Raw genomic sequence first — 27,464 nt, 5'->3', positions numbered from 1 at the left:
TTTTCTTTGTTTTATGACAGGCAGAATTGAAGACCATTCACAGCTTCGCAGGACAAAACACAAAGTGAGAGGAATCTTGTCTTGTTTTCCTTCCCTACAACCAGACCAATCCCCTCGGTTTCTCCTGTGAGAACTGTTCGTTGTGTGAAAATTACATATAATTATTCAGCCAGAAAGGAGGACAGGACAGGACCTGGAGATTATAGGACATTAAAGGATCACACTTGTTTACTCTCCGGTGACTCTTGAGATGGTGTCATCGCACCTTTGCCAAGGGCCCCAACCACAGACCTATTAGGTATTCCCCAGCTTTGAGCGCCTTTCTCTTTTGCTCTTTCGGAAATTGCTGAAACAGAAGGGTTTGGTTTCAATTAAATTTAGCTTTTTCCACTGCAAAACACAAAACAAAAATATTTCACTGGAAATTTGCCATAAGCCTGTGTTCAGAACAGGAATTATGCTTCACTTGTAAAGATCTACACTAAGATTTCTTTCCGTCTTCGTATTGTGCAGTTTCATCGTATTCAACCTGTTGATGCTTTTATTAACCCTTCCCAAAGGCTGGTATCTTCTAGTAGTCCACCCAAATGAACACCATCAGTACATCTAGACCTGCCTTCTGTGTCTGGGTAAAGATTGTGATTGTATTATCTTAGATAAGGTATAAAACACTTGGCTTGAGAGAAACTACAGTAACACGAGAAACAGTCTCTGCTAAAACTCACGCTAGCGTGTAATATGCTATCAAACAGATTTTGATAAGGAACAGACCTTTTTCTTCTCTTTTTTCTGCTACAAACATGCACCTCTGATTGTTTATATATAGCAAGGCTTTTCTAGCATTTTCATATTACGGATCATAGAGTAAGATTGCCTAGTTAAGTCTGTTCCTTTCATTAAATAACATAACATCGGTTGGGCACATACTAAACTAGCCTTATGCAAAAATTAAAAAAAAAAAAATATTATGATGTGTATAATGTCATTCTAATGCAACTTAGCATCTGGAAACGTACTGCCTGACTAGGTGATTTTTCAGGAATTACTGCAAATGCACGACCCTAAGGTCTATAGGTAACAGTTAAAGTAGTTTAAGAGTATGTCCCACTGTTTAAACAAGAGGAGTCTTTAGGAATTAGTCATATGTCTATTAAATGAAATGTGCATTTCTGATGAGCAGAATGAATGAAAAATAACCTTGTGTCTCTTGAACACTACCCTGATGATCTGCTCAGCAACAGACGTAACAGTGATATTTCATGTTTTGCTAATAGGAGAATGAGTAGAAAATAAGCAACAGGATAGGAAACCACAGAGAATTAGAATTCCACATAACAGATGAATATGCAAACAAAAATCGATCACAAGAACAGGGTATGTGTGCCTACATAGGAGAAATAGGATTAAGGCCATTTGGCACCTTTTTTTTTTTTCTTGTTATAATGATAGAAGAGTTGCATGCCAAGCCTTCCCACCAGCCCTCTACATTGATATATGATGTTAGCCTTGAACTACACTGTCCTCAACAGGTGGTCATTGGGCTGAACCTTTGGCAACAGGAAAGGTTTGGGAGAATGGCAGTTTCAGCAACTTCTTTTCCTTGGGCAGGGCCAAGTTGATATTTCCTTAGCTGTGTTCCAAAAAACTGGGAGAGGAAAAGAGTTTTTACGAACTTAATTGCAGACAGGACTTTATGTTCACTCCCGTCTCCAAAATCCCCTTCATATCACACTATTTTAGCCGTCATTTTGCAGCTGAGTGACATCTTGGTTTGTGAAGGCATCTAATGTAATACAACGTCACTGTACTCAAGACAAAAGGCAATCAATTTTAGAGAGAAGGGAATAGATAGCCAGTTACTAAGGTAAGTTACTGATGTGTTACTTACCTCATGCAAAGCATTTAAGGATCTGAAAGCCATCTACAATTAATCAAGTCATGCAATGGTTCTATGAAGCATGGTGCAATTCATCACATTTTATATATGGGAAAGCTGAAGTACTGCGAACTTAAAAGGCAAACAGAAGATGTAACATTGCATCTTAGTTCCTTTTTTTAAGCCTCCAAGTAAATATTTGACTAATGCGTGTTTTCAGAAATGTTTCAAATTCTAATTGCAGGCTTTAGATTTAAGATTAAATCACTACTGTATCATTTTCACGAGTGATTAGAAACTATGTAGAAGGAAGTCCACTTGCTCCACATGGATTTTCCATACCAAACAACTTCCTTCTGAGACCCACCTCCTGTCATAGCCAGACCTCTCATTTATACAGGCTGGCCTGCAGGTGATGCAAAAAAGAATTTCCTCATGACACCGGTAGAGAGTGTTTCACAAGCTTCAGACCTGCAGTACGTTTGATATGGGAGCTGTGTACGAAGCAGCATCTCAAGACTTCAGTACCTTCATGAAGTTAGCCTTCCTCCTGGCCAACGCACAGAACGGCTCAGGTGGAGCTCAGAGGTGACCCTGTCCCTGCCTGTGAAAGTCATCGCTGATAAAATGTGGGGCTCTGCTGAATTATGGTCAAAGCCAGAGGAAAAAAGAGAAATAAGGAAGCTCTCAGAGCACCTTCTCTCAGAGCCTCCTTACCAAATTAAACCCTCTCAAATACACAACAGCCATGAGGAGCACCCCATTTTCACCCTTGTTCCCTTAGGCAGCTGTGCTGTCCCTCCCACCGGCCACTTGTAGCCTAACTCTTCCCTCTAACTGCGGGATCTGCCCGCTGAATTCAGTCATATTTGACAGTAATTGAGCGATGTTCCTACTCAAATTGAAAACCGCATTACAAAAGACCCCAAGTCAGCATTCTCATAAGAGAAAAGGAAGTTTCCAGCCATTTTGAGAGGGAGCCAGCTAGAAAATGAGTCCTCATGTAGCCTTCCACCAGCCACACCGCAGGCTGCCAGTTGTCCCAAAGGCGGGCACGGGACACACGGCAGAACTGACGGTACCGAGAGCGTATGGGATGGGAAGGAAAAAGCAAGGGAGGAGGAGAACAAAGATAACAAATTGCTTCATTAGTTCGACTGCTCCTGAAACAACTCGCTAGAGTTAGTGGCCTTGGCGATGTCCTGTTTAAATAATATCAAGGCTGAGTTCAAGGGCCCTAGGGGAAAAAACTATTTGAGTCTGCAAGTACAGTGGAAAACTACTCTGTTATTATTCTGTGGTTTTATGCACGTGAAATTTGTTCTTTCAACGGTTCCATTAAAAAGTACTCATATTAAATACCAAAAGTATGGTTGGGTTTAAATAACTTCACCTGAAAACCCCTGTAAGTTTAATGATATTGTTGGCAGTCCTTTCCTGACACTGTACAATCTCATAGACAACATTTCAACAGCAAAAACTCAAAATCAAAACAACCTATGTATAAAATGTGTGGAAATGGTTGAAGATAGTGTGTTAACAAAGAGTCCAAACTGTAATATATTACCCATTGCAACATCTTTCTTAAGCAAATAATTGTCAACAGGTTATCCTTTTTAGGCACCCTAAAAAGCAACGTACTAGTGGTTTGAACTACTGAAATAATAAAACTGTTGAAAGAACAAATATCACACGTAAAACCATGGAACAAACCCACCACAAACCCCTCTTGAAAGAATAACTAATAAAGTAAAACTAGAGAAAGGAGATATATATGTATATATTCCACTTATTACTGGAACGGTAAGAGTACTAGTATTTCACTGTATGTGTAGACAGAAGATTTTTCTCTATTCTCAAACTTTTGAGTATTATCAGGCACAAAAAGGAACTCGGAAGCAGTGGTTTGACTGCAAAACCAGACCCATTTATTTACCTTTGGATAACTTGCGAAATAAAGTTAATGAATAAAGCTGCTTTCTGAGGAGCATCTAAACACAATGGAAGCAGTCACATTTCTCCAGCAATCATCTATTTGTCACAGCTCTCCCAAGTCTGGAAAAGGTGGCTATCCTCAAACCCAGTTCACTTCAGTGTAGTCCAGATGCTTTTCTCAAAAACCACAGGACTCCATGATACAAAACAAAAATGTAACTGAGCCCAGAGACATTCCCAGCTTCCCATGTGGTGGGTTTCTGAGCTGAGTGGCAGAACATTCCACACAGCTGGCATTTAGAAACCTGATTTATGGGGGCACAAGTCACTGTGTATCAGCTAAGGCAGACACTGCTAAATTACATAGTCCTAGCAATTTCACATTATTCTAACTTCCTCCTTCATTGAAAGAGGACCGAGATGGAGATGTTTTGAATTTTCATTTTCATTAATGCTAGCAGGTATGCAACTTCTGCCTACAGCTGGAGAATGGCAAGATTATATGATGTTATTACGGTGTGCAACAGTACTCTCATATCACAATGATAACTACTTTGCAAGAGATACAAAGTTCAGTGTTCAAGGAGATAACGTAATTCCTCTATCTCATGCTACCTCCTTCCCCTGACTTGTATCAACCAACCTCGTCACATCTACACTCAATTTTACAGCAAATCAAACAAACATACAAACTAAAAAGATGTATGCTTGGTTTTGAATCACAGAAAGGAGAAAGAGGTGCAAAGAGACCCCTCAGACTCCTGCTTGGATAATAAAGAAGGAAGTGTTTCTGTACAGAAACAGACTTCTCCTGGTAACGTGGCAAAGGCTTTCCAAGCCCAAGTCGGGGTTAACTCTAATCACACTCATGTTCACTTGTGTTCCAAAGGTTTGCAGATTAGACAACGCCAACTTCAGCTTCGTTAACATCCTTGAGAGAACTCCAATATTCAGATTCATCACCGTGTCCAGATCCCAGCTCCAGTTTGAATAAAAGCAAATTTCTTTGTTACAACTCATAAAAAAGATCTGGCTTTTACGTTTTTCTTCAAAGTATAAGGCACATGTGCGTGGGTACCCCTACAGCAGAAAAAGGAGGAGGAACTTCACGTGATTCACAGAGGGGCTGAGGTGGGAAGAGACCTTTCTGGAGGTCATCTTGTCCAACTCCATGCAAAGCCACCTACAGCTGGTTGTCCAGGACCACGTCTAAATGATTAAATGTGACTAAATAGTAACAGCTATATCAAGAACATGAATAAAAAATATGGAGACCCCTGGATTTTTATTTTAAAGCGCTCTTCATTTTTCAAAGATTGGCACCTGCAACTTATTTTCTGTCTCTCACACACACCCATACCACCACCCAAACACACATATACTGAAAGGGACATGAGGGTGCAAAAAGATCTATAGCACTTGTTATTTTCACCAGATCACAGTGATTACCTGATTTTGGTATAACAAAGCAGTCCTACATATGTTAAGATTCAGATGCCCATACAGACACCCAAAATGTACTTTTCAGTTCACAAATCACCTGAAGATAAGACCTTTTACGCAATGAGATTCTAGTAGTTCTCTGCACACCAGGTGTGGTCTGGGATTACAGTAGACATCTGTGATATTGTAGCTTAAGTGACTTAATTTTGCCAAGCACTTAAGAGAATACTGAATGGCTTGCTAATGAACCTCCTATGACTCACAGAATCTGTGTTTCAGTTCCTCAGCAGTACCACAGCGATAGCAATCCTTAGTTTCAGTCTCGTTTGACAGCAGACTGAAAGGGTTAGAAACATATTTTCTACACCTCAGACTCAGAACATGGCTATGACAAGTATTCAAGGCTTCGAAACTCATTTTCAAAACTGACAGGTCCAGCAGGACTTCTGAACTCACCTGTGTGTAAAAGTCTCCCTACAGCCTACTGTCCTGGAAATCTGGATGAGCCTGAACTAGGTTCCTTATCTCCCAGGTGAGATAACAGAGCCCCAGAAGTACCACAGATCATCCGCCAAACTCACCTGCAATGTGACCGTTCTTGCCACAAGTCTAAAAATACCAAACAGCAACGTAATAAGATAACGGAAATCAAATATATGCATGTATATTCCTAGGAAGCTGTAGCTACCAAGCTACAGGTAGGTTTGCAGCACTGGTGACCAGGGCAGAGGAGCAGCTAGCAGAGCAGCAGAGTCCAGATTTCTCTTCATTTGACCCTTCTCGGAGCCCTACTCTGAACCTGAGGACTAAACGCATTTGACCAAGCCGCTGCACAGTCAGATGTGCCTTTATTAGGGCATTATTTAACACGCGTTTCAGTTTCGTTACTGTCAGAATGAAACATATTTGAGATGTAGTATTTGAGAATTATTCAACATCTGGGACTTGTATAGTTTTTAGCCAAGTAATTGCCACGGTCATTCAAAGAGCTGAACCCACAGAAGCATGAGACCATAATCAGCAGTGATTTGACTTGCATCGTAGATCAATTCTGGGCTGTCGTTTCAGTTCTTTGGGAGCAGTACAGACGGAAAGAGGGAGAGAGAAGAGAAGAAAAAAAACCCAAGCCTTTCTTTTTCCTGAAGTAACCACAACAGATTACTTCCACTTTCTTCTGCAGTCAAGAGTAACTGCAGGCAAAATCAGTAAATACAGTGATGCCCTAACGAGGGGCAGCAGTTCACAAAAGCAGTAAAATAAACTTCTGCAGAACATGATCCTTTGTATCCCAGAAAGCTCAACTGAAATGCACTGCGGTAGCTGTGTAATGTCTGACGGGAATGGTTCCTATGGATTTACCCAAAAGCAAATGTAATTGAGATTTGACCCTCTCAACTCAGTCAAGTACAATTTTTGAAGAGGTGACTTTACTGAGAGCACTAAGATCACACTGAACACTTACTTTTGGTGTTACTTTGCCTGCTTTTAGAAAATGTTTCATTGTAGGCTCTCACAGCACTTGACAAGGAACATTTACTTAAACATCTAAACAGTTCCATAAAAGCCATGAGAAGTATCACAAAGCAACTGTGTGAAGGGCATGAAAGATATTAGCACAGTGATCATGGAAATACCAGAAAAAAAGTTGGGTTTTTTTTTTTAATTTTCCAAGGTACCGCATAGGCACATTTCCTTTCATAAAAGTAAAATGTCTCACAATATCTGAAAGAATATTTTAGGTGTCCACATATGGATTTAGTTGTATAGTTCTTGGCTCTGAATAACAACAACAACAACAATAACAATAGCAACAACAACAATAATACTAGTTTTCCAAATGCTACAGAGCAAATTAAGAGTCAGTTAAGAGTCTTGATAGCCAGTCGCCTGCTTCAACCAGGAAAATAAGATCTCAGAACCTGGAAGGGACCGGGTTTCAGTCTTGCTGCCAGAGATATCTCTGTACTGCCTCTGAGTAGTAAAGCAGATCTGCCTACACGCATAATGCCAAACTAAAAGTCTTTGCAAGCGTAAGTCCTACTACTCCTTCCTATTACTGACTCATGTTTTTTCTAACCCATATATCCACAGTACAATTCATAGGAGGACCAGTGCTGCTCTAGTGCAGCATAACCAACTACAACTTGTGCTCTGAAATCACCTCTTTAACTGCAGCCCTGAATATTTCCTCTGAGCTCCTAGACAGCCTCCCACAAATGGGTATTGCCAGAGCCTTTCATATCCACCTATTTAGGATGGCAGGGTGAAGGCTAAAAGGCAATTTAAGGTACGGAGACAAACAAGATTAATCAAGTAAGAAAGTAAAGGCAATAGGCTGCTACAGTTTCACAGATAAATACTTGACACTCGCAGCCTAAAAGCAAGCTCGTATTCTGGTCCCCCTAGAAAAGCAAACATGTCAAACAACTACTTTTAAAAATGGAAGCAGCCAGCAGCTGCAGCTTAACTATTTTCTAACACGTCTTCCCCAGCCGCAGGGGTGGGACCAGGCTGTGCTCGCCGGGCTCTTCAAAATTCCTGCTCTGGCAGAATTCCTCAGCAGGCTGCTGGGCAATTTCCCGCCGGCACCTTGGACTAAATTGCAAGACAATTAATGCCATCGCTCCGATTAAGCTAGGTGTGTTAACAAATACATGGGCCCAAAGAGCACAACTCCAGAGTACAAACCTCCCCCCCAAAAACTGAAGATGTATTTCATCAGATATGCAGAGAGTTTAATTAGCTGCATCAGGCTACAAATATCCGATACTAAAGGGTAACAGCTGCCCGAGGGAAGGACAGCACAACTCCGGTCCTATCATTGAGCTGTGCAAGGTATTAGGTGGAACAGCTGTTTTAAAGCACACAGTCCTGCTCAACATCATTTTCTCCCAGTAGCATTTTGCTCCAGCCTTGTCCTCAGTCTGTTTCTTCATATCCATCTGTGTCTGCTAGGTGGTGCTGTGGGATGGCTTTTCTAAGGCAGAAAAGGCAGCTTGCTTTTTTGCTCCTCTCACATTTCTTTTTTTCCTTCTACATGAGAACAGCTGCAGTGTTTTCTGCATCTTGGTCGTACAAGATGTGTCCTGTCTGGTCTCCTTTCTTCTTTACTTGCTGCAGGCACGGGGTGGCCACCACTGATGATGGTGCTTCTCCAGAGCAGTCAGGGAAAACGCGTGTGTGTCAGTTCATCTGCATGCATCCATACTCATGCAGGAAAGCAGGAACCTCAGATGGAGGCAGGAGGTATTAATATCTACTCTAAAAATTTCCAGATCTGCTTTTTCCTTTCGTTCTAAAGATACAGGACATTTAAGCAAACTATTTTACTGACAAAGCAGGATTTAAAATTAAATCAGACACACAAATTAATAGCATGGTTTCAAAGGAAAGGGTAAGTCTAAAACCTCCTGAAGCTCCGACAAGTGAAATATCTCCCTTTTTCCTCTCAAACTACAACTCAGTTCCATGAGGAAAGGTAACCTACTGAAAAAACTTTAGAAGGCAACCCTCTGAAAGGGGAGGAAATAGGAAGGATGCTTTTTTAGGCTTCATTCTTGTTCTGGAACTAAAGAATAACTGAAATGGCAGGATGCTATCGTGCTTAAACATCCATAGTATCGTAACCAGTGCAGACTGCGATTGAACTATTCAGACCTGTCAAAATATGTGCTAATGACCTAGAGGTAAAAGCAGTCTGGTGATGTCCATCTGTTCCACATAACTTTGTGTCTGTTTAGCCAAAGATGACGAATAATCCTAACCCACCCTTCTGAGCAAAAGGGAAGAAAAACAAAACAACCCTCTAGATGAGTAATGGCAGTATTACTCTATCAGGTGATGACATCAGGAAAATCTTGCACTCAGTTTTCAGATCCCGTCCCACGGCCCAACGCCTTGGGACACCCTCTGAGCACTGCTGTTCCTATACAGAACCCACCGTAGTAAATGGCAAGGCTATCCTCTTTGACATATGCTTCAATTTCTACTTAGTGAAGTGACATTTTCTGTCTGATGCTCTGCTCTGAATGTAGATCTTCCACTGTCAGAAACCAAACTTGGGCATTCACATTGCGTCCCTGCATCAGAAGGGGATGACAAGGAAACGAGAAGGGACATCGTGCAGGTCAGCGACAAAAGTTGAAGTATATCACGATTCCAAGCAAGTTTGGCACAAATCTCACTATCCGATCCACAGCTAGTACGGATGTCCACCTGAGCAAATCACCAAGCAGTGCGGATCTGGAAGCAAACCTATCTTCAGGTGGTCTATCACGTCTTTCCCCTTACAGCCATGCAGAATCCTTACTACAGGGGGTCCTACAGTTCCCCTGTGCATGGAAGAGTGGCCCAATGGACACCAAATATGAGGAGAGCACATATATGGGGAAGCTAGACTGCAATAAGGAAGACAAAAAGAAGCAGCGACCTGAGCACAGAGTACTGCAAACCACGGAGAGTGGTAGTGACACAAGGAGAAAAAAATATGAAGAAGTGGAATTCTGTTCTCTCTATTTAAAGGAAAATGGGGTGAACAGAAATTCAACCCACACAGGATTAACAATTTGGAGGCAATTCCATACAGTAATACCTGCGGGGGTCTCTTATCCCATTTTACTCTTTCCATTTACATTGTGCAAGAAAGGCTGTCATATACAAAGCTCGAGTGGGGAAGCATTCAAACTGTGAATTAGCAAAGTGTTGCATTTCCCTCCAAAATCATAACAATAATATGCTTCGACAACCACACAGTGAAATTTAAAGTGCAGCGGAGAAAAAAAAGGCTTCTGAGGGGATGCTTTAACTTTATTAGTAGACTAAAGAAGGAAGTAGCTACACGCTGCTGGAAACGAAAAAGACAAAGCATACATCTGCTACAGTTCTGTGTCTTTTAATAAGAGGAGGAAATTAAAAAATAAAAGGGAGCAATCTATAAAAATTCCATGCTGGTTGAGGTATTAACCGTATTTTTTATATTGAACACCACAGCCTTGTTTTTCATTAATGTGGTTTCAAAAAGGAAAATAGTAGAGAGATAGAGGGGGCAAACCAGGAAGCATCTGAACTCCTTGTTCGATTGCTGTGATCAAAGAGGATCAGAATACGGAAAGAGAGTACACAGCACGTCCAGATGAGACTCATTTCAGCGTATCATGGGAGCCAGCTAGAGAACCTGCTGGCATGCTGGAAATTATTCTGAAAAGACTTTACATGGTATAAAGTACTACTAGAGGACTGTGGAGAAAAAAAAAAAAAAAAAAAAGACAGACAACATAGCAGAGAACCTTTCTTTTGATCTTCATCTTATGAAAAGTAATTGAAGTCCACACATTTTACCAGACATCTTCCTTCCTAAAGACTAATCCTGTAACTGAGGAGACCAACATAAAATCTATGAGGTAACCACGATGAGTCCTCGGGCGAAAACCTGGTGAGGGACCTCAGCTGGTTGCAACTCAGACGTGCCGGGGGGTGCACTACGTGCTGAATGTAAAACCATCATTTTTCACTGTTATCCAAGTACCTTCAGCTAGTAGCTGTTGCTTTAAAGAACAACTATATCTAAATAAAGGAATGACAAGCATTTTTGAGTGATGCCAGAAGGACAGATATGGTAACAATTAGTATTAGGTTCAACTTTCACCTATGTATCTGTGTTCAACACATATAATCTGTCCTTCCACTCCCTCATGTTCTTCCCCCAGGGCTCTAAAATCCAAATACCAATTTTCCAGATGAGGGACCAGGGCACAAAGGGATTTTGAAACTGGTTCAAGAATGTGCCTGGAAGCTGGATTCAGCCTGGGTCTCCCAATGTATGGACTCCCTCTCTAGCTGGGCCATTCTTCCAGGCTAAGCTACAAGCAAAACACTGGTATATTAACTGCTGTGTTGGCTGAACTGTCTCGGATCTGGTTTACATGACGCTGCGAAAAATGCTGGATACCACCTTCTTTCCTGCAGGCAGAATTCCACTACTGCACTATATATATGGCAATCAGGACAGAGACTAATTTAGGAAGAAAATTAAGACACATTTAAGAAGAAAAATAAAGGCAATGCAGTATTGACTAATTCAGTTTCTGTCTCAAGGAGTTTCCAAAAAGATAGGACATTCAGAAAAAAATTGAGAGAGAAGATTAAGCAGCACAGCTCTGCTGAAAAAGATGGATCCTATATGCCTCACATCAGCAGACATAGAGTACACAGCGGATTCAATCCATGCTTTTAGAGGAGTATGAGATGCTTGCACAGCCAAAAATTTGTACAGACTTTGTGTGGAATTTCTGCTGCTGTTTCCTCACAAACTGTACTTGCATTTCTGCAAAATCCTGTAAAAAGGATCCACTTCAACAGCGCAGTTGTTCTCAAAAATCTTTAATAACAACTCAATAAACATCAAAATAGAGGTGAGAGGAAGCAGCAACTTAGTAACAAAGTTTGAGTCTCCAAAAGTTTACTATAAACAGTGAGAAAAATGAAGTGATCAACAAAAGCATCCTACCCGCATCCTATGAATTAATTAAACTATGCTTGTCACAGAATGAATATCGTAGGGTATTGCAATAAATATGTAAGGTAAGCCCAAAGCTCTGTTAAGATAAGGAAAGACTACCTACATTCTTCAGATCTGTGGGAATAAGTAAAAATTAACCATAATGCCCTTCAACAGTCACAAAACCCCAGAACATTAATACACACTGAAGAATGCAAAAGGTTGACCACCTCCTTTCTTCCTACAGAATTGCAGGAGTCACCTCAGCGCAGCCCCTTCCCCCCGTGCTTTCTGCTGGCACAACCACCAAAAGCTCTGTCTAAAACTCAGGACACTTAATTAAGACTCAGGAGAACTGGTTGCCAGGTTTGTTTCTTATATTGGTCTCATCGTGCAGAGGGAAGAGGAACAATATAACAATTTGGCAGTAAGTACAGGTGAGGTACTGGTACTTGCACTTTCTGGAAACATACCCGTTCACTATGGTGCATTTTCTTATTTTTCGTACTGATTTATTTCATATACCACACATGGCACACACATGGGCCCCAGTCCCCATGATTCAAGGCCTCGTTGCATAAAAGTACTGCTGATGGCACCTGGAGGGACTTGCCCAGTGGCTTGCTGTAATGGGGATACAAGGACAGAGTACAAACGATATCTGCTACTGACATGAGCCTACGACTTTGATTTTTGATACCCATTTACTGATGAGTGCAAGTATATAAACCAGAATCAGTCAACCAACAGACTGGCACAACAGCTAGTTTAACATACAGCCATATCTGATAACGCACGCGGTCGTATCAGACTGAAAATGACTTCCAAAATCTTCTTCCAATGCCAGAAGCTGTCAAGTTTGGCAGCACAAAATATCCACCTTGGAGAAGAGGGCTCAGGGGAGCAAGGAAGGATTGCCAAATGGCTTCCCACCAGGATGCCTAAACTTAAGGCCACATGTGGGTGCCTGCATGAAGAGGCGCTTACCTGTGCAGTCTGCATCCTAGTTCTGCAGCAGTGCTAAAAACATCATATAATTGGACTTCAACATGAGCGAGTGGAGCAGACCAAAGGGAAATGATTATGATAAAAAAAAAACACGAGGAAATTCAGAGGAAGTACTTTACTGTGAAGCATTACCTGGACTTTTTGTATACACCTATTTTAACTATTAAATAGATTAAAAAACTACATCACTTGACCTTTGCTAAAGGTCACCAATTTGAGTTTGGTGGCCTTTCAGTAACTGACTATGCACCAGAAAAGCTTTCCCTGCTCTTCTTCAAAACTTTCTAATAGCCCACATTCCCTCTACCAAGCACCATAGCCCCTGCCAGAAAAGATACATCCCTGCATCACCTAAGAGCAACAGAGACCAGAAAACAGGCAACCCTGCAAGCTGAAGCATTATGCACCTGAGTTCATGAAACAGTACTTCCAGAAAAGGTTCAGACATAACTGCTTATTTTAATTTAAAAACACTCCTTAAAATGCAGCTTACTAAACTCCTGACTTAGAACTAATGATATTTCTGCCCTGCAAAATGATAACTTAGCTATCCCAAAAGGTTTGGCATAATGACCGCAATGCGGTTTATATTGGCCAAGTTGATTTCTGTGTTTAGATATGCATAAAAATCTCAGGTGTGTACTATAAGCTTGGATTATAACCAGCTGCTTTTTACCCTTGGAGCAACTCTTTCATATTTCTTCGCTCTTTTCCACCTGACAACTTATGGTTGAAAAATTTCTCTTTTTCTTGTTCAGGCAATTGATTTTATAGTCAAAGACCTCTCACACCAGCAGCTTCAAGCATGCTGGAAAAAGTAGGCTCCATTTTCTTTAGTCTCATCCCTCAATACAGACAAACTTTCCAACTGCACTCTTCTCCTTTCACAGGAATGCTGGACATAATGCCTGTTAGAAAACACTAGCAGCTAATAGAAAATACTAATAGCTAGGGCCTGAGGCACAGTAATTTGCTCAGAAATGTGAATGGTAACAGATCTGTGACACTGAACTACTGTAGTGAGAGAGACCAAGGTAATTCTAAAAGCTAGCACCGACTTTTAGGTTGGTTTTCAGTTTCCCCCCCTAATTCTAGTATCGCGCTTGCTTTTTTCTTTCTTCATGCCTGTCCTTTGCAACAAGAAATTTGTACATCTGCAAAGATACACGGTATTTTCTGGAAATATTTGGACGTATTTCACTCATCGCTAACAGGACATACTCTCATACAGATTTCAACAGATGAGACCGAGTGAAAAGTTGGGCCTGAACATTTGCCACATTGTTGGCAGTTAATCATTACATTTTCTCATTCTCCACTTCAAACGAGTTGAAATCAGACCTCTGATATGATGTGGGGGAATTTTGTGTCTGCTAGTATCGCCTTATTCTACAAGAGTTCATTTTTAACACAGAAAAATGGGTATTTAGCCCTTCAAAATACTCAGAAGCAAATGCAACAGACGGAGCTACAGGAATAGTTATCGCTGCAGGACTGGACTACTGCAAACTCGCATGTTTGATGGAATGACTTTTAAACCCACCTACAAATACAGTTAGTAAAGAAGAGCAGTACTCGTAGCAGTCCGTCTGCTGAGTTGGACAGACCAAAGCGAGCGCATAACACAGCCTGCACCGGCTGGCGTATCCTATTCCAAGTTTACTGCAACATCCTGATCCTTATCTTCAAAGCACTAGTTAAACACAATTCAAAATAAACTCCCTTCATGCAACAGCGCCGTTACAGTTTCTGAGTGAAAGAGGAGGGAAGCTCTCTGCCAACCCGGGCGAGGGTTGGCTCAAGCCCTTGAGAGGCAGGAAGTAGGAAAATTCCTATAAATCCAGGATTTTGTTTCTCCCTCACACGACAATTTTCCTAACAATAGTTCAATGGCCAAATGCACAGCGGATTAAATTTAAAAGCCAGCTGCTAAGCTGACATGAATCTTCAGAGTTTCACTGAACTCAAAGCAGTTGTACCTGTTCACCACAGCTCACAGTCTCGAGCGCACAGGGCAGCCCCACGGGAGAGACCGCACTGATTTTAGGGCTCGAGGGGAGATCTCAGCTTTGCTCGGAACCCTTCCAGTAAGCAAAGGAGCTTGTAAGACTGACACCTAACTGACGTTTCTACCTGGGCTAGACCTGAAAACAGAACAAAACCACAGGCTTATCAGAGTTGTGGCTGGAGGTGAGAGAGACAACGCACTCTACATAGCTTGTGCGCTAGCTCTGTGTGGGGTCTCATTTGTCAGAGGCTGCAAGAGAGTTTCTTAACCATCAAGGCAGCCGACTGGGAAGAAGACAACATGTGAAATTAATCACAGTAGGTCCCCAAGCTGTGTAATTTTTCCTGGATGCTTCATTCTTTTAGCTGGCCACCGTTTCTAGATCACCTTCCAAACTTGTTAAGAATAAAGCGCAGGACAGTTCTACAGGACAACCTCCTGCTCACAAAGATCAGGCATATTCCTACGTATACTCATTCTCATCATCCAGGCAATGTTAACTCAGAATAGGTCATCCATACACACAATGATTTTCAAAATACATGGCCAAAAAAATTAATGAGATTAAATACATTGTATTTCCAAGACCCTCAACAAGACAGTATACCACCCAGTTTTGGTGGTGATTTAGCTCAACATGCTTTGTGCTTTAGTACTACTGATGCTACTATTTCAGTCCTATTCATATCTGTTAAGCCCCTTACATCTGTAACTCTCTCCATGACGACAAACCAGTTTTTGGTATGTATATGTAGACCCACTTTAACATCCATTTGCATAAGATTTGGCAAGAAATTTCCCGAGGAAAAGAAAAGCACAAATGCAAGTTATATGGTATTCTCTGCTCTGCTTATGACTTCAGCTGAGCACATGCATAAGTGACTTCTGAAATGGAGACTGATTTAACCAAGTGCTTAAACTGACTATTTACTTCTATATACCTTAAATGATTCACCTGTAAAAGCATTTTTAGTGCTTTTTGTGACTATTTCTCTCAAAATTCTCATGAAATGACTTACTAACCATGTGCTTGTTTTAACATGTCACTAGCACCATGCAGGAAAAGCAGCCCTACTAGACTACTTTCCTTTTGAAATCAACAAATTCACCCACTACAACTACATGCTGTTTGAATGTTGTTTTTTCCCTTTTGTTTGACATAGGTTTTTTGTAATTCTTTTGGATTGACTTCCATTTTAAAACATTCAAAAAGCCATTACTTCAATACCAAGGGAAGCAAAAGATTCACACAAGGCACAGGGAACAACTTTCTAGTTAAAGTTCGTATTTAACCTTGCAATCTAGGTCCCAGACAGAAACAAAGCAGAAAAAAAAAAAAATTAAAACAAGATGTGAGATAGGAATCTTTAATCAACCTCGTTGTATCAGCCTGGGCCCAGCATTCCACCCTGTCTTCTGAGGTTACCCAGCACCACTTTGAAAATGGATTACTTTCCACTGAAAACAATGCCAAAAAGGGGCTTTAGCTCCCCTGGGGCAAATCAGAACAGCCTGGATCATCAAATGGGAAAAAATACTCATTATCAGTAGCAGTCAGAAATGGGGGGAAAGAAAAGGTGAAACCAGACTCAGGTTTTGGACCACTTAATGCCTTAGAGATGCATTCAAAGATTGAGGTGGAGTGGCAAAAGCCTGTGGGTTTGTGATGCAAAGGAATGTTTGCTTCTCTAGTGGACAATATAAACCCCTGGGGTTTTTCCAAGATGTTTGGTTCAGAAATGTATTTTTTGTAAACACTCAGTAGCTAGTCCTGGAGAGGGTAAGGCAGTGACAGAGTATTGTACACTTTCTATTACTAGGTCAGAGGGAATACCAATGCATATGAAAGATAATATATATATTACCTCATACACGCTAACAGATGAAAAATAATGATAAGGACTTAATCTGGCTCAGTGCATATGTATCTTTAACCCGGTGTCCCTTGTTTTGGGTAAGAGACATTTTCCAAGAGCCCTTGCCGTCACCATCAAACCAAGAATCTACCTGCAGGTGATCCACCATCGAGCTCCACAGGGCTCTGGGGTGCCAGCTGCCAGCATGAACAAATGCCTCGGGTCCCTTTACAACCAGGCTAAATATAACTTGCAATATAATGCAAAAAACTTTATTCCAACTTCAGCAGCCGCAACGTATAGCTGGCAGAAACACCGAGAAAGCAGTGAAATATCATCTCCCAGATGCTGTGAGGTTGAAACACGTTACGGCACGTGGTCAGTTAAGGCAACATCCCTGAGAGGTTAGTTTACTCACTTAAAAAAAAAAAAAAAAAAAGTAAAACTTAAGCAATTCTGAAAGCACTGTTAACTAACAGTCATTGACTCCGCGTTTTGTCTTTTAAAAAGCAAACTATCTTGCATGAATTTTCCATGCTACCAACGAATGCTAAAAGAAAACGTTGACACACATATTTCCTATTTACATAACTTCTAGCTTATATAAGATGGTCAGAGCCTTGGCCCTGCTATAGCCCTCTTTTGCACTCCTAAAGCAGTACGCTGCTGACCTCAGTTATGTATTAAAGTTCTCTGGAAGCCAACAGCATGTAACCATACACCTATAATTAAGTACATACTTGAATGCTTTGTTAAACAGGGAAAGACTGATGAATTGCTGCCTATATAACCAATGATGAAATAGTAGTTATGTACACTTAAATTGGGATTATGCTGTAAATGTTTCATGCCAAGGATATATTAGCCATTGATGACTGGAAAGCAGTCTACAGCCAGCTCGTGGAAGGCCAGTGGCACACACTGGTGTGGTCACACGCGGTTGGATGTGTCTTGCAAATGACCGGCAGTGGCCCTAAGGGTCTGGGATGTGCCGATAATGCTCTTCTCTTTAAATAACATGGCACAAGAAGGGTACTGCTAACTTCAAATTTCCAATCTAGTGCTGATCTGAAGGAAGGGTCTTTCTGCCCACTAACAAACGAGTCGTCTAAGATTAGCTTTCTTCCTGCTTTTCAGTTCCTCACGCTGACACCACTGGTGCATCGTACCCAGCATAAGGGCAGCAGCACCAGTGCAGTCACACTGTTAGAATTTTAACCACCTCCCTAGTAACTTTATTCAGAGCAAATTTAGACAACAGCGCTAAAGTTACCAGCAACTTCTGATAATCCATCTATAGAAGCATCGCTTGATGCTCAGAGGGGTAAAACTGCAGCACAACTAGCAATAGTAAGGAATATAATGGCAACAACCTAGACAGGCTTTCAGTAAATTGCTTATAGTCCTTCTTTCTCACTGATTTCAAATTTTATTTCCCACCCCCTTCCCTTATCCCAGTACAGAAGTATTGCTAGGTGCATAAAGTGATCTGGGAGCTGGATACCAAAATTACAGGTGATGCAGTGCTGAGTGTGACAGACCCTCAGGTCCGCTGCTGAAGGCGAGTGCTGCGGTGGACAAACACACACAGTAATACACTACTCCAAGTGAGCAGCCCTACGCAAGTAACAGGGAAGGGTCAAAACCATTCTAGAATTTTACCAAAAAAAACCCCAAAAATCAGTGGAGAAGATTCAACAGCCTCCACTGCTGAGTATATTAAACCTGGTCAGAGCTTTTGAGAGGGCAAGAAACCATGTGTCGCAGCTGTGGCAGCTGAACGACTGTATTCCTCCTGCATCCTATTAGAGGGATTTGTCCCAAGACTTAATTGGCAATTTCACTACTCCTTTTTTGTTCAGCAGTGTTAACGTCTTTTTCGCCGCCTTTGCTGCAGAGAAGGCACCACCATAGCAGGGCTGCAAATTAGACCGTAGGTGCGTTGCAAATTCCAGGGGTTCATTTTTCACAGAATGTCAAAACCACCTTTAAGTGCATAAAGCAGCTGTTCCACCACACTGTGACAGTAAGCCTGCCATACCTTTGGTTAACTTCTGGCACACAGACAGGGACTTAGATCTCTTCCAAGACAGTCAAAGGATAATGAAAAAGCAACTTTGATGCTACCTGAAACCAAACTATTCAAAGCACATTGCCTGCATTCCTCAGCTGCAGGCACCGAGCCAGGACATGGAGATAATCATTTGGGCTGGCAATGGGGGAGGGAGAAAGGAGCTTACGGACCTGAGAGCTGAAGTACTCTGGTCAAGAAAATCTAGACAGGATTTAATCTGCAAGGTAGCAATACAGTTGTGTTTCTCCCCCATCCCACTCCCATTAGGTGCATTAGAGAATTAAAACAATTGCAGAAACGGCAATAGTTTTTTTCCTTTTTTGCTTGCCTCTTTTAGCTGTTTCATTGAAAATCAGGATCTATACCAAGCAAACCATTTCTCTCTCGTCTTGCACCGCTTTTCCAACCGTGGCTAACATTCTCTGTTTCAAGAGGGCAAACTGCCCAGTGTAAAGCTCAGACAACAGTCAAACATTTTACATGGGGGAAAAGTTTCTCCTCATCTTCTTCCAATCATAAAGCACTCCCTGCAAGCTCAAGATTTCATAACGATAATTATCTTACTTTTACGTATCTACCAATATAGGTACCCAATATATCAACCCAAGATAAATCAGTTCTTTCAATACTGCAGCATCTGTTCTTTGACTTGATACTCTGCTGCAGCAGTGAAGTTTGCGCATTTTAGAAAAAAATTCTGTAGTGGTTAAAAAAGGCCCCTGGGACACCGAGCTCTTTTTCTCCTGGTGTTATGAAAGGTATCAGGGGAAAGGGGGAGAGCAGCAGCATCTCTATGTATCCAACAGCAACTTTCCGTGACTCAGCCACTTGAGGAAAAGTTCCTGTAAATTTCTTAGTAATTCTAACTAGGGACTCAACTCCACCAATTACAGCAACTTTTGAGTTGCTAACAATAGCTAACATACGCTGTTCCAGCTATTGCATCACATGAACCTATCCCAAGCAGGTCTACATGGCAAGAGCAGCAGCAGTCCCTGCAGGCCTTAATAAACTTCCTAAAGTTGGAGAGCCAACAGAGTGGAGAATGGTGTGTTTGTGGTTTTACTACCTACCCTACAGCCCTTCAGGACGGCGTGCCAGCAGAATCTGTGTTCTGCTTCCTTTTCAACTTCCAACAAAGATGGCCTTAAAAGCGGGTTGTGCACTATATAAATCGCTACTTCACTGGAGAAGACCAACCCAAGCGGCATATATTCAGCTTTTGCCTCCTTGTAGGCAGGGACCAACAAAGAATACCCGGCAGGCAAGTACCAGACTTTGTCTTCTAGGGCTCTTCAGGCACAAGAAGACGTGACATTAGGAAGCATTTCTTTACAGAGAGGTTGGTCAAACACTGGAACAGCCTTCCTAGAAAGGGGGTCGATGCCCCCAAGCCTGTCAGTGTTTAAGAGGCATTTGGACAATGCCCTTAATAACATGCTTTAACTTGGTCAGGCCTGAAGTGGTCAGGCAGTTGGACTAGATGATCATTTCTAGGTCCCTTCCAACTGAAATATTCTGTTCTGTTCAAAGAAGGAAGTCACTCTGAATTGTCTTCCCCCAGTGCTCTGCAAAGTTGAGCAGTGTAGAATGGTGAAACTGTAGAAAAGGATTTGCATTCACAGAATGGAAAGGGGGAAAAAAACCACCCCAAAAAGCGGTTCCAAAGAATGTCTTGGGAACTGCAACTGCAAGACTAAAAAAATCTTCTCCATGGTCAACTGCAATGCCAGCACAGACAGTAACAAGGGCATCTTTGGTATCTTTGCTTTTAAGAGCAGAGTGTGTGCCAACAGCACAAAAGAGTATAATAACAGTAGAAAAAAAATAACAGCTCAGTGTGCCCTGGTTTCCATGCAGTGTTATGTACTCATTTAGAACCTAACATGCAGTCTGTTTATACCCTAAATGCATATGTAATACAAATAAAACGTATTTGAAGAATACCAAAAACATATAAAATAAGAATTTGGGAGAGTGTCTTACCTTTGACCCAATAAGTGTGTACAGCCATTGGATGGTTTCATTATGATTTATTACTCCATTCATGCCATCGACATAGAGCATTATCTGGCCCAAAGCTATTGTAAAGAAAAGAGATAAAATATAATCAGACCCGGTGAATACTTTTTATAATCCTAAGCATTGCTGGCAATTTTCTATAACCAGGGTTTTTCAGAGACATGGGGAGCTCAACTAACTAAAGATGTATTGGGCAAGGTTGTGCTGGACGAAGTCCTGGGCAACTGCAGTAACTTTACTGACTTCATCTGGATGATATAAGTGTAAATTTCAGCCAGGGACAAGCACAGGCACTTGCTCCTTCCTACAAGATGCCACATTTTATTGCCCCAACATCTGCAAACAGTATTTTATACACTGCTTACTGTTGCAAGGGTTCCATCAGCTACAATGCTTTATATCTTGTGAGCCAAGACTTTTACCATTTGTTTCAGCACCATATAATGTTTGGAATTAGTATATTTGGATTAAGTTGACTGTTTCAGTGAATTCCAATAACATGAAATTAAAGCAGGGCAATTAACACCAATAAGGACAGCAAATATTCACTACTGCACAGTGCTCTCTTGCAAATTAGTTTTGCATTTTAGTGAGAAAATACAACAAACAAAGCATGGTTAACAAAGAAGCATCTTTATTCATTTATTCTAAAGCATTTACAACAACATTTCAAAACATGCTAGTAAAATATTTCATAACTGTAATTCCATAGTTTGCAATCCTGATAATATGAGACTTTTTAGAGACAACAGCTATTAAATCTTTTCTGACTGATAAGGACAGACATTTTTCGTACGGATTATGAAAAGTGGATTAGCAAAATTCATCTATCATCTTCAAAAGTTTCCACTGTTAGATCTTCTGCTTTATAGCAGGAGATCAAAGCACAGTGGGATGAAAAAGAAATCACTGATGTAACACCTTTCAGCACAGCCTCTTGGCATAACAACTCAATTATCTAACGCACAACCTGACGAGCCCCTAGTACACCGCTTTATGGGGGAAAAAAGGCAAAAACCCACAGGGTGAGGAAATTTACGATGTTATTAATCTGCCAAACACATTCCAAATGCTTGCTAACTTTTGCACAGGTTGTGCACAGTGCAGCATCATTTTCCTTGAGGGCAGATTTTCAAAGACATGAATATTAGGCAAGCTCTTAAGTACCTCTATAGCTAAGCAGCTAACTTTCATTTTTACACTGTCTCCTCTTTTTTCCTTTGCTCTAGTTGGTCGACTTAGAGTGACAAATCCCTGAGGTACTAACTTTAGGTACTTAATATTCCTTATCTAATCTGTAACACCAAGCTAGAAGCAACGTCACCCTACATGGTCAATAAAGACGGAGAAAAAGTGAGCAAGAGGGCTACGGCAAGGAGATAACTCATATCTTAAGCAGGCTGCGTTGCTGCTGGGGTATGCTGATCTCTCTCTGCTCCTTCTCTCCAGGAAGCAATCATTCACCACCCTCCAAAGATGCATGTCTCAGGTGAATAAAGTCAGGTGGGAGGGACACAGGCCCAAGTGTTAAGGTAAAATAAAAGATGTAAGCCAGACAGTAAAAAGAGATAAGAATTATGCTGCCTGAATAAATGGCTGCTTTGAAGCATTTCCTTGCAAGTAGAGGAAAGAGGAGAACACTGCTATCCCAGCGGTAATCAGAGAAAGTTCTTAATTCTTGCTTTTACTTCCTTTCAATGCTAAAAAGATTTGGCCCTTTATCAGGATGAGATCCAGTCATGATAAGGTCACCAATCCCCCCCCCCTTTTTTTTTCTTGCAAATTCTTTGGTTGGGGGTGAAGGGATTTAATTTGAATTTGAAACAAATGTGAAACAAATTTTACTCTTGGCACATGCTTTCCAAATTAATATAGAAATCAAAGACAGCAAGAAGTCTGCTTTTAAAGGGAAAACATGCACACAATGCAAAATTATTCCACTGCTTATACTTAAGACCAGTTAGACTGGATGCATGAGATCTGGGATGCATTAGCCTTCAGTCTCTTGGATGTGACTCTTCATAACAGCAGTAGGTTAAGGCAAATTAGTGGACCTTAAAAAGAGGCCAAAAAAGGTTTTAGGGATTCCTGACAATTTTCATCTGCTACCATTAATCTTGCCCCCCCCAACCGCTCCCACCATCTTTTTTATTTTTGTTTTCATTATCAATACTACCCTAAGTATATGGTAGTATCTGTATCTTTCCAACAACAGAATGGGTCTTTTGGATTTAGGTGAAAAATTAGTAACAAATGAAAAAAACACTACTGCTGCTGCTTGAACAAGCGGCCAATAAGTTTCACAGGACAAAGAATTACAAAGGACGCCGTGAAACAACCAAGATGAAGACAGCTTTGCTATGGAGTCAGGCTGTCCACATACAAGTCGTGACTCCGGTAATTATCTGCCACACATGAAGTTATCAGCTGCTGACAGACCTTGGCGTGGAGCTTCATATTGCTATTTGCTGTCTTCAGGGATCAGAAAAATGAAAGCAAGACATGATATGCAGGGTTGAGGAGAAATCAGCTTTCGTTATGAGGAAGAGTAAGTTAGGGAGAATCTGTATCTACTTTGTACAAAGCTGATGCCTTATAAATTCTTAGGAAAAGAAGTCCATGAGAAGACCTAAAAGGAGGAGAATGTCGGTTTTCATACCATGTCAAGTATCGGTGCTGAGGAAGAAAAGGTAACACCTAGTAATCACACAACACAGCAGCAAAATGGAAGAGGCCACCAAAACCGCTACCGTAAGAGCAGGCTGGTGGGCTGGAAATTCTCGGGCTCTCCCAGGGCTCGGGTCTGGCTGAGTCGGGCACACCAGTTTTGCACTAAATGGAGACAGACTGGCCACTGAGCACTCTACGCTGTTTTATATTTGCAGTTTTTCTACCCAACTGATAGCCTACCTCCCGGCCCATGACCGCTGCAGCTACAGCGCAAACTCCATGCGCCCACCACCGCGCACATGCGTGTCAGCATGCGCGCACACCCAGCACCGACACGCAGGGCCTCGCCAAGAATGGGCACGCTAATTTGCAAGGCAATCTGAGGTTGTTTGGAAGGCCAATCTAGTCCAAAATCATTAAAGTTTGCATTTGTACATGCCTTTGACTGAACTCCTTTTTTTTTTTTTTTTCACTGAAAAATGAGGAGGCTATTTAATCCATTTAATCCCATCTCTCAGCTAACTGGAATTCTTTTTGGAAGCATATCAACAACCTACTTGCATTAGGAAAGCTTGCTATTGTGCAACAGGGGGCTGGGAGAGGGGGGGTTTAAATATGGAGCAGACTTAATTTGGAATTTCTTTGTTCCCACTACCCTTGTCAAACCCCTAATCTTATGTGAAAGTAGTGTGTGACTTTACCCATAGCTATTTTCAAGTGGAAAATTGCTGGATTTCTTAGGAAAGGCTTAGGCTAGAAAAGGACAGACCAGCCAGAAACTTCACAGATTTCTGTGAAATAAGAGGTTTAAGAAAGCCTCTAAAAACTTGCCAGTATTGGCACTGATACTCTCCTGGGATCTTTCCTATATAAAATTTACAGGACCAAAGGGGAAAAACTCTAGCACAAAACATCATTACAATGAACATCACTGTGGTAGGTTGACCCTGGCTGGAGGCCAGGTGCCCACCAAAGCCGCTCCATCACTGCCCTCCTCAGCTGGGCAGGGGAGGGAAAATAGAATGAAAGGCTTGTGGGTCGAGATAAGGACGGGGAGAGATCACTCACCAATTACCGTCATAGGCAAAACAGACTCGACTTGGGGAAAATTAACTTATTACCAATCAAATCAGAGTAGGGTAATGAGAAATAAAAACTAAGTCTTAAAAATACCTTCCCCCCACCCCTCCCTTCTTCCTTGGGCTTAGCTTTACTCCTGATTTTCTCTACCTCCTCCCTGCCAGCAGTGCAGGGGGACGGGGAACGGGGGTTGGGGTCAGTTCATCACACGTCGTCTCTGCCGCTCCTTCCTCCTCAGGGGGGGACTCCTCACACTCTTCCCCTGCTCCACCGTGGGGTCCCTCCCACAGGAGACAGTCCTCCACAAAATTCTCCAGTGTGGGTCCCTCCCACGGGCTGCAGTCCTTCAGGCACAGACCGCTCCAGCGTGGGTCCCCCGCGGGGTCACCAGCCCTGCCAGCAAACCTGCTCCAGCGTGGGCTCCTCTCTCCACGGGGCCGCAGGTCCTGCCAGGAGCCTGCTCCAGCGCTGGCTTCCCACAGAATCACAGCCTCCTTCGGGCATCCCCCTGCTCCGGCGTGGGGTCCTCTCTCCCCGGGCTGCAGGTGGAGATCTGCTCCACCATGGAGCTCCCTGGGCTGCAGGGGGACAGCCTGCCTCACCGTGGTCTTCCCCACGGGCTGCAGGGGAATCTCTGCTCTGGTGCCTGGAGCATCTCCTCCCCTCCTCCTGCACTGACCTGGGGGTCTGCAGGGCTGTTGCTCTCACATGTTCTCACTCCTCTCTCTGGCTGCAGTTTCTGTGCCTGCCACAATTTCCCCCCCTTCTTAAATCTGTTCTCCCAGAGGCACTACCACCGTCGCTGATGGGCTCGGCCTTGGCCAGCAGCGGGTCCATCTTGGAGCTGGCTGGCATTGGCTCTGTCAGACACAGGGGAAGCTTCCAGCAGCTTCTCACAGAAGCCACCCCTGTAACCCCCCTGCTACCAAAACCTTGCCACACAAACCCAATACAATCACTTTAAGTCTGCTTTTCCCACCTAGAGTATCAAAAGTTTCAAAGCTGTTTCTTGCTCACACACCTGCTTCTCATTTTACCACAAGACTCTCAGAGAAAACAACAGCACTGAATGAGCAGAAACACTATTTTCTTACAGTTTCCTGTGAGTCAAAAACCCATTCGTCACGCCAAGAATTACGGCAAGGATGCATCTTGTGATGGTATTTGTTTTCATCAGAATAAGCAAAAGTACAGGGTGAAGCAGGCCAAAACCAGACCCTGCTGCCACAGGTTTCAGGTCCCGAGGAAGCTTCTGGCCCAAGTTCATCAGGCACTTCATAACCAGCAGCCACGGTGCATGCGACATGCTGTATACAACAACGGGCAAGCCTGAATGACAGACAGAACTGTGATGAAACTAATGGAGAAGAGCCAGCTGCTAAAAGTCATCTTTCTAATTGCTAGTTAAAATCTTATCATCATCAATGAGAAATTAAGGGTCTGTGTGATTGTCTTCATTCCATTTCAAAACAGATTACTAGCTTACATACGCTATATCCTGGGCACCAAAAAGGCATACTCCATCAAAGTAAACGTCCCAATCGGGCACAAAATTTCAGTATCTCTCTAGTGAGGGATCCCAGGAGGGAGATAATAGTTATCTAGTATTCTATCACAAAGCACTAGTTGATAATCCTGAAGGAAAAAACCCTACCTCACAAACTTCTTTCTCCATGTTTCCTCACTAGAGAGAGGCAAGAGCTCAGCTACCCAGCGGGACTGCCCTGAACACAAAATCTCCAGCTCAGCTCAGCCCCAACACGCTGGATGTCAGGAGCTGCTACTACTGCTTGTAGCACATTCCCACCGACAGTGCTCGCACACGCACCTTCAGGGAAGAGCTTATCGTCTCCATAATATCCAAGGATATTGGATAGTGTTTTTCCTGATGAGAAATCATTATTAAATACAACTTTTGTACCATCCAGCTATTTGAAAACTAACAAAATTGAAGCAGAGCTCCTTGCTTCTAAGAGGTGACATCAGATAAAATAGATGACCTGGCCTCTCCACTGCTTCTGAAAATGATCTTACAAAGCAGTGCTGTGCCAAACCTTATGACTCACGCTCATTCCACAGGGCGAGAACTAGCTAAATTTTTAGGTTTGGGGTTTTGTTTTGTTTTTTTCCTCTGTTACTATTCGTATGGGTTGGTTTTAGCTTCAGTGCGAAATCTGCTGTTTATACACCTATTCCCATTTCTTTACTCCTGTTGAAGATACCTGTAATGTCATCTAGGAAGATAAAAACAATCTTATTCCTGGCCAAAAATGCATGAATATTTTGTTTCTTATAAAAGTTTCTTTAAATCCCAACTCTTTTCTTAATCTTTTCTTTTTACCCTCTGTTCATTTGTTCTTTCCATTATCACATGCACCATAGTTGAAACACGCTAAGAAAATAATTTTCAGAACTCCCACATTAACCATGTACTGAACTTGTATTAACTGTATTAACCAGGAACTGAACTTTCTCACAAAAAACCACATCACAGAACTAATGTTATAAACTCAAACTGCAAAGACAGTTCTGTACAGATGTAAAAGTGTTACATTGTTAATGTAAATCAGAAGTTCTCATGCTTGCTGACACTATTTAAAGTCTAGCTTTTAGTCTTATGCAGTACTTCAATAGCTCATAAGGATTTGGAAACTTATGCACGCTAGTTTCAGACCTAAAGTATTATCTGAAGTTCAGATCTCTTGCAGAGACAAAAGGTTTCTAGATCAAACTTAATGTTCATTTTTTTTTTCCATGTACAAAGATACAATAAAACTCATCTGTTTTTTAATACTGAAAATGAGTGACAAAAGTGACAACCAGAATTTTCCCCTGGATTACAGGCTCAAGGGAAGCTGCCGGCCAGAGGTCACCCCTGGGCAAAGCCAAAGAAACCAGGAAGGCTGGACACTCTGTTCTCCTGGGCAATCAATACAGCTTTCTGCAGCACGCTCGGGTCCTGCAATGTACATTGCTGGCTGTGGTTATAACCGAGC

The 27,464-nt window shown here is 42.0% G+C and overlaps 1 protein-coding gene across 11 annotated transcripts in view; it reads right to left on the bottom strand.

Moving 5' to 3' along the window:
• Positions 1 to 27,464, bottom strand: part of FHOD3 (formin homology 2 domain containing 3) — a 391,220-nt gene that overhangs the window by 143,584 nt on the left and 220,172 nt on the right. For all 11 annotated transcript variants that reach the window (XM_052787649.1, XM_052787651.1, XM_052787660.1 and 8 more), the window contains exon 6: positions 20,683 to 20,777. In XM_052787649.1, the coding sequence (XP_052643609.1) occupies positions 20,683 to 20,777 (95 nt within the window). The remainder of the gene's footprint in view (positions 1 to 20,682; positions 20,778 to 27,464) is intronic.

Source organism: Harpia harpyja, chromosome 5 (assembly GCF_026419915.1).
Source record: "Harpia harpyja isolate bHarHar1 chromosome 5, bHarHar1 primary haplotype, whole genome shotgun sequence".
NCBI classification, from domain to species: Eukaryota; Metazoa; Chordata; class Aves; order Accipitriformes; family Accipitridae; genus Harpia; species Harpia harpyja.
The sequence above is the reverse complement of the archived record's forward strand: the minus strand, read 5'-3'. Positions and strand labels throughout refer to the sequence as shown.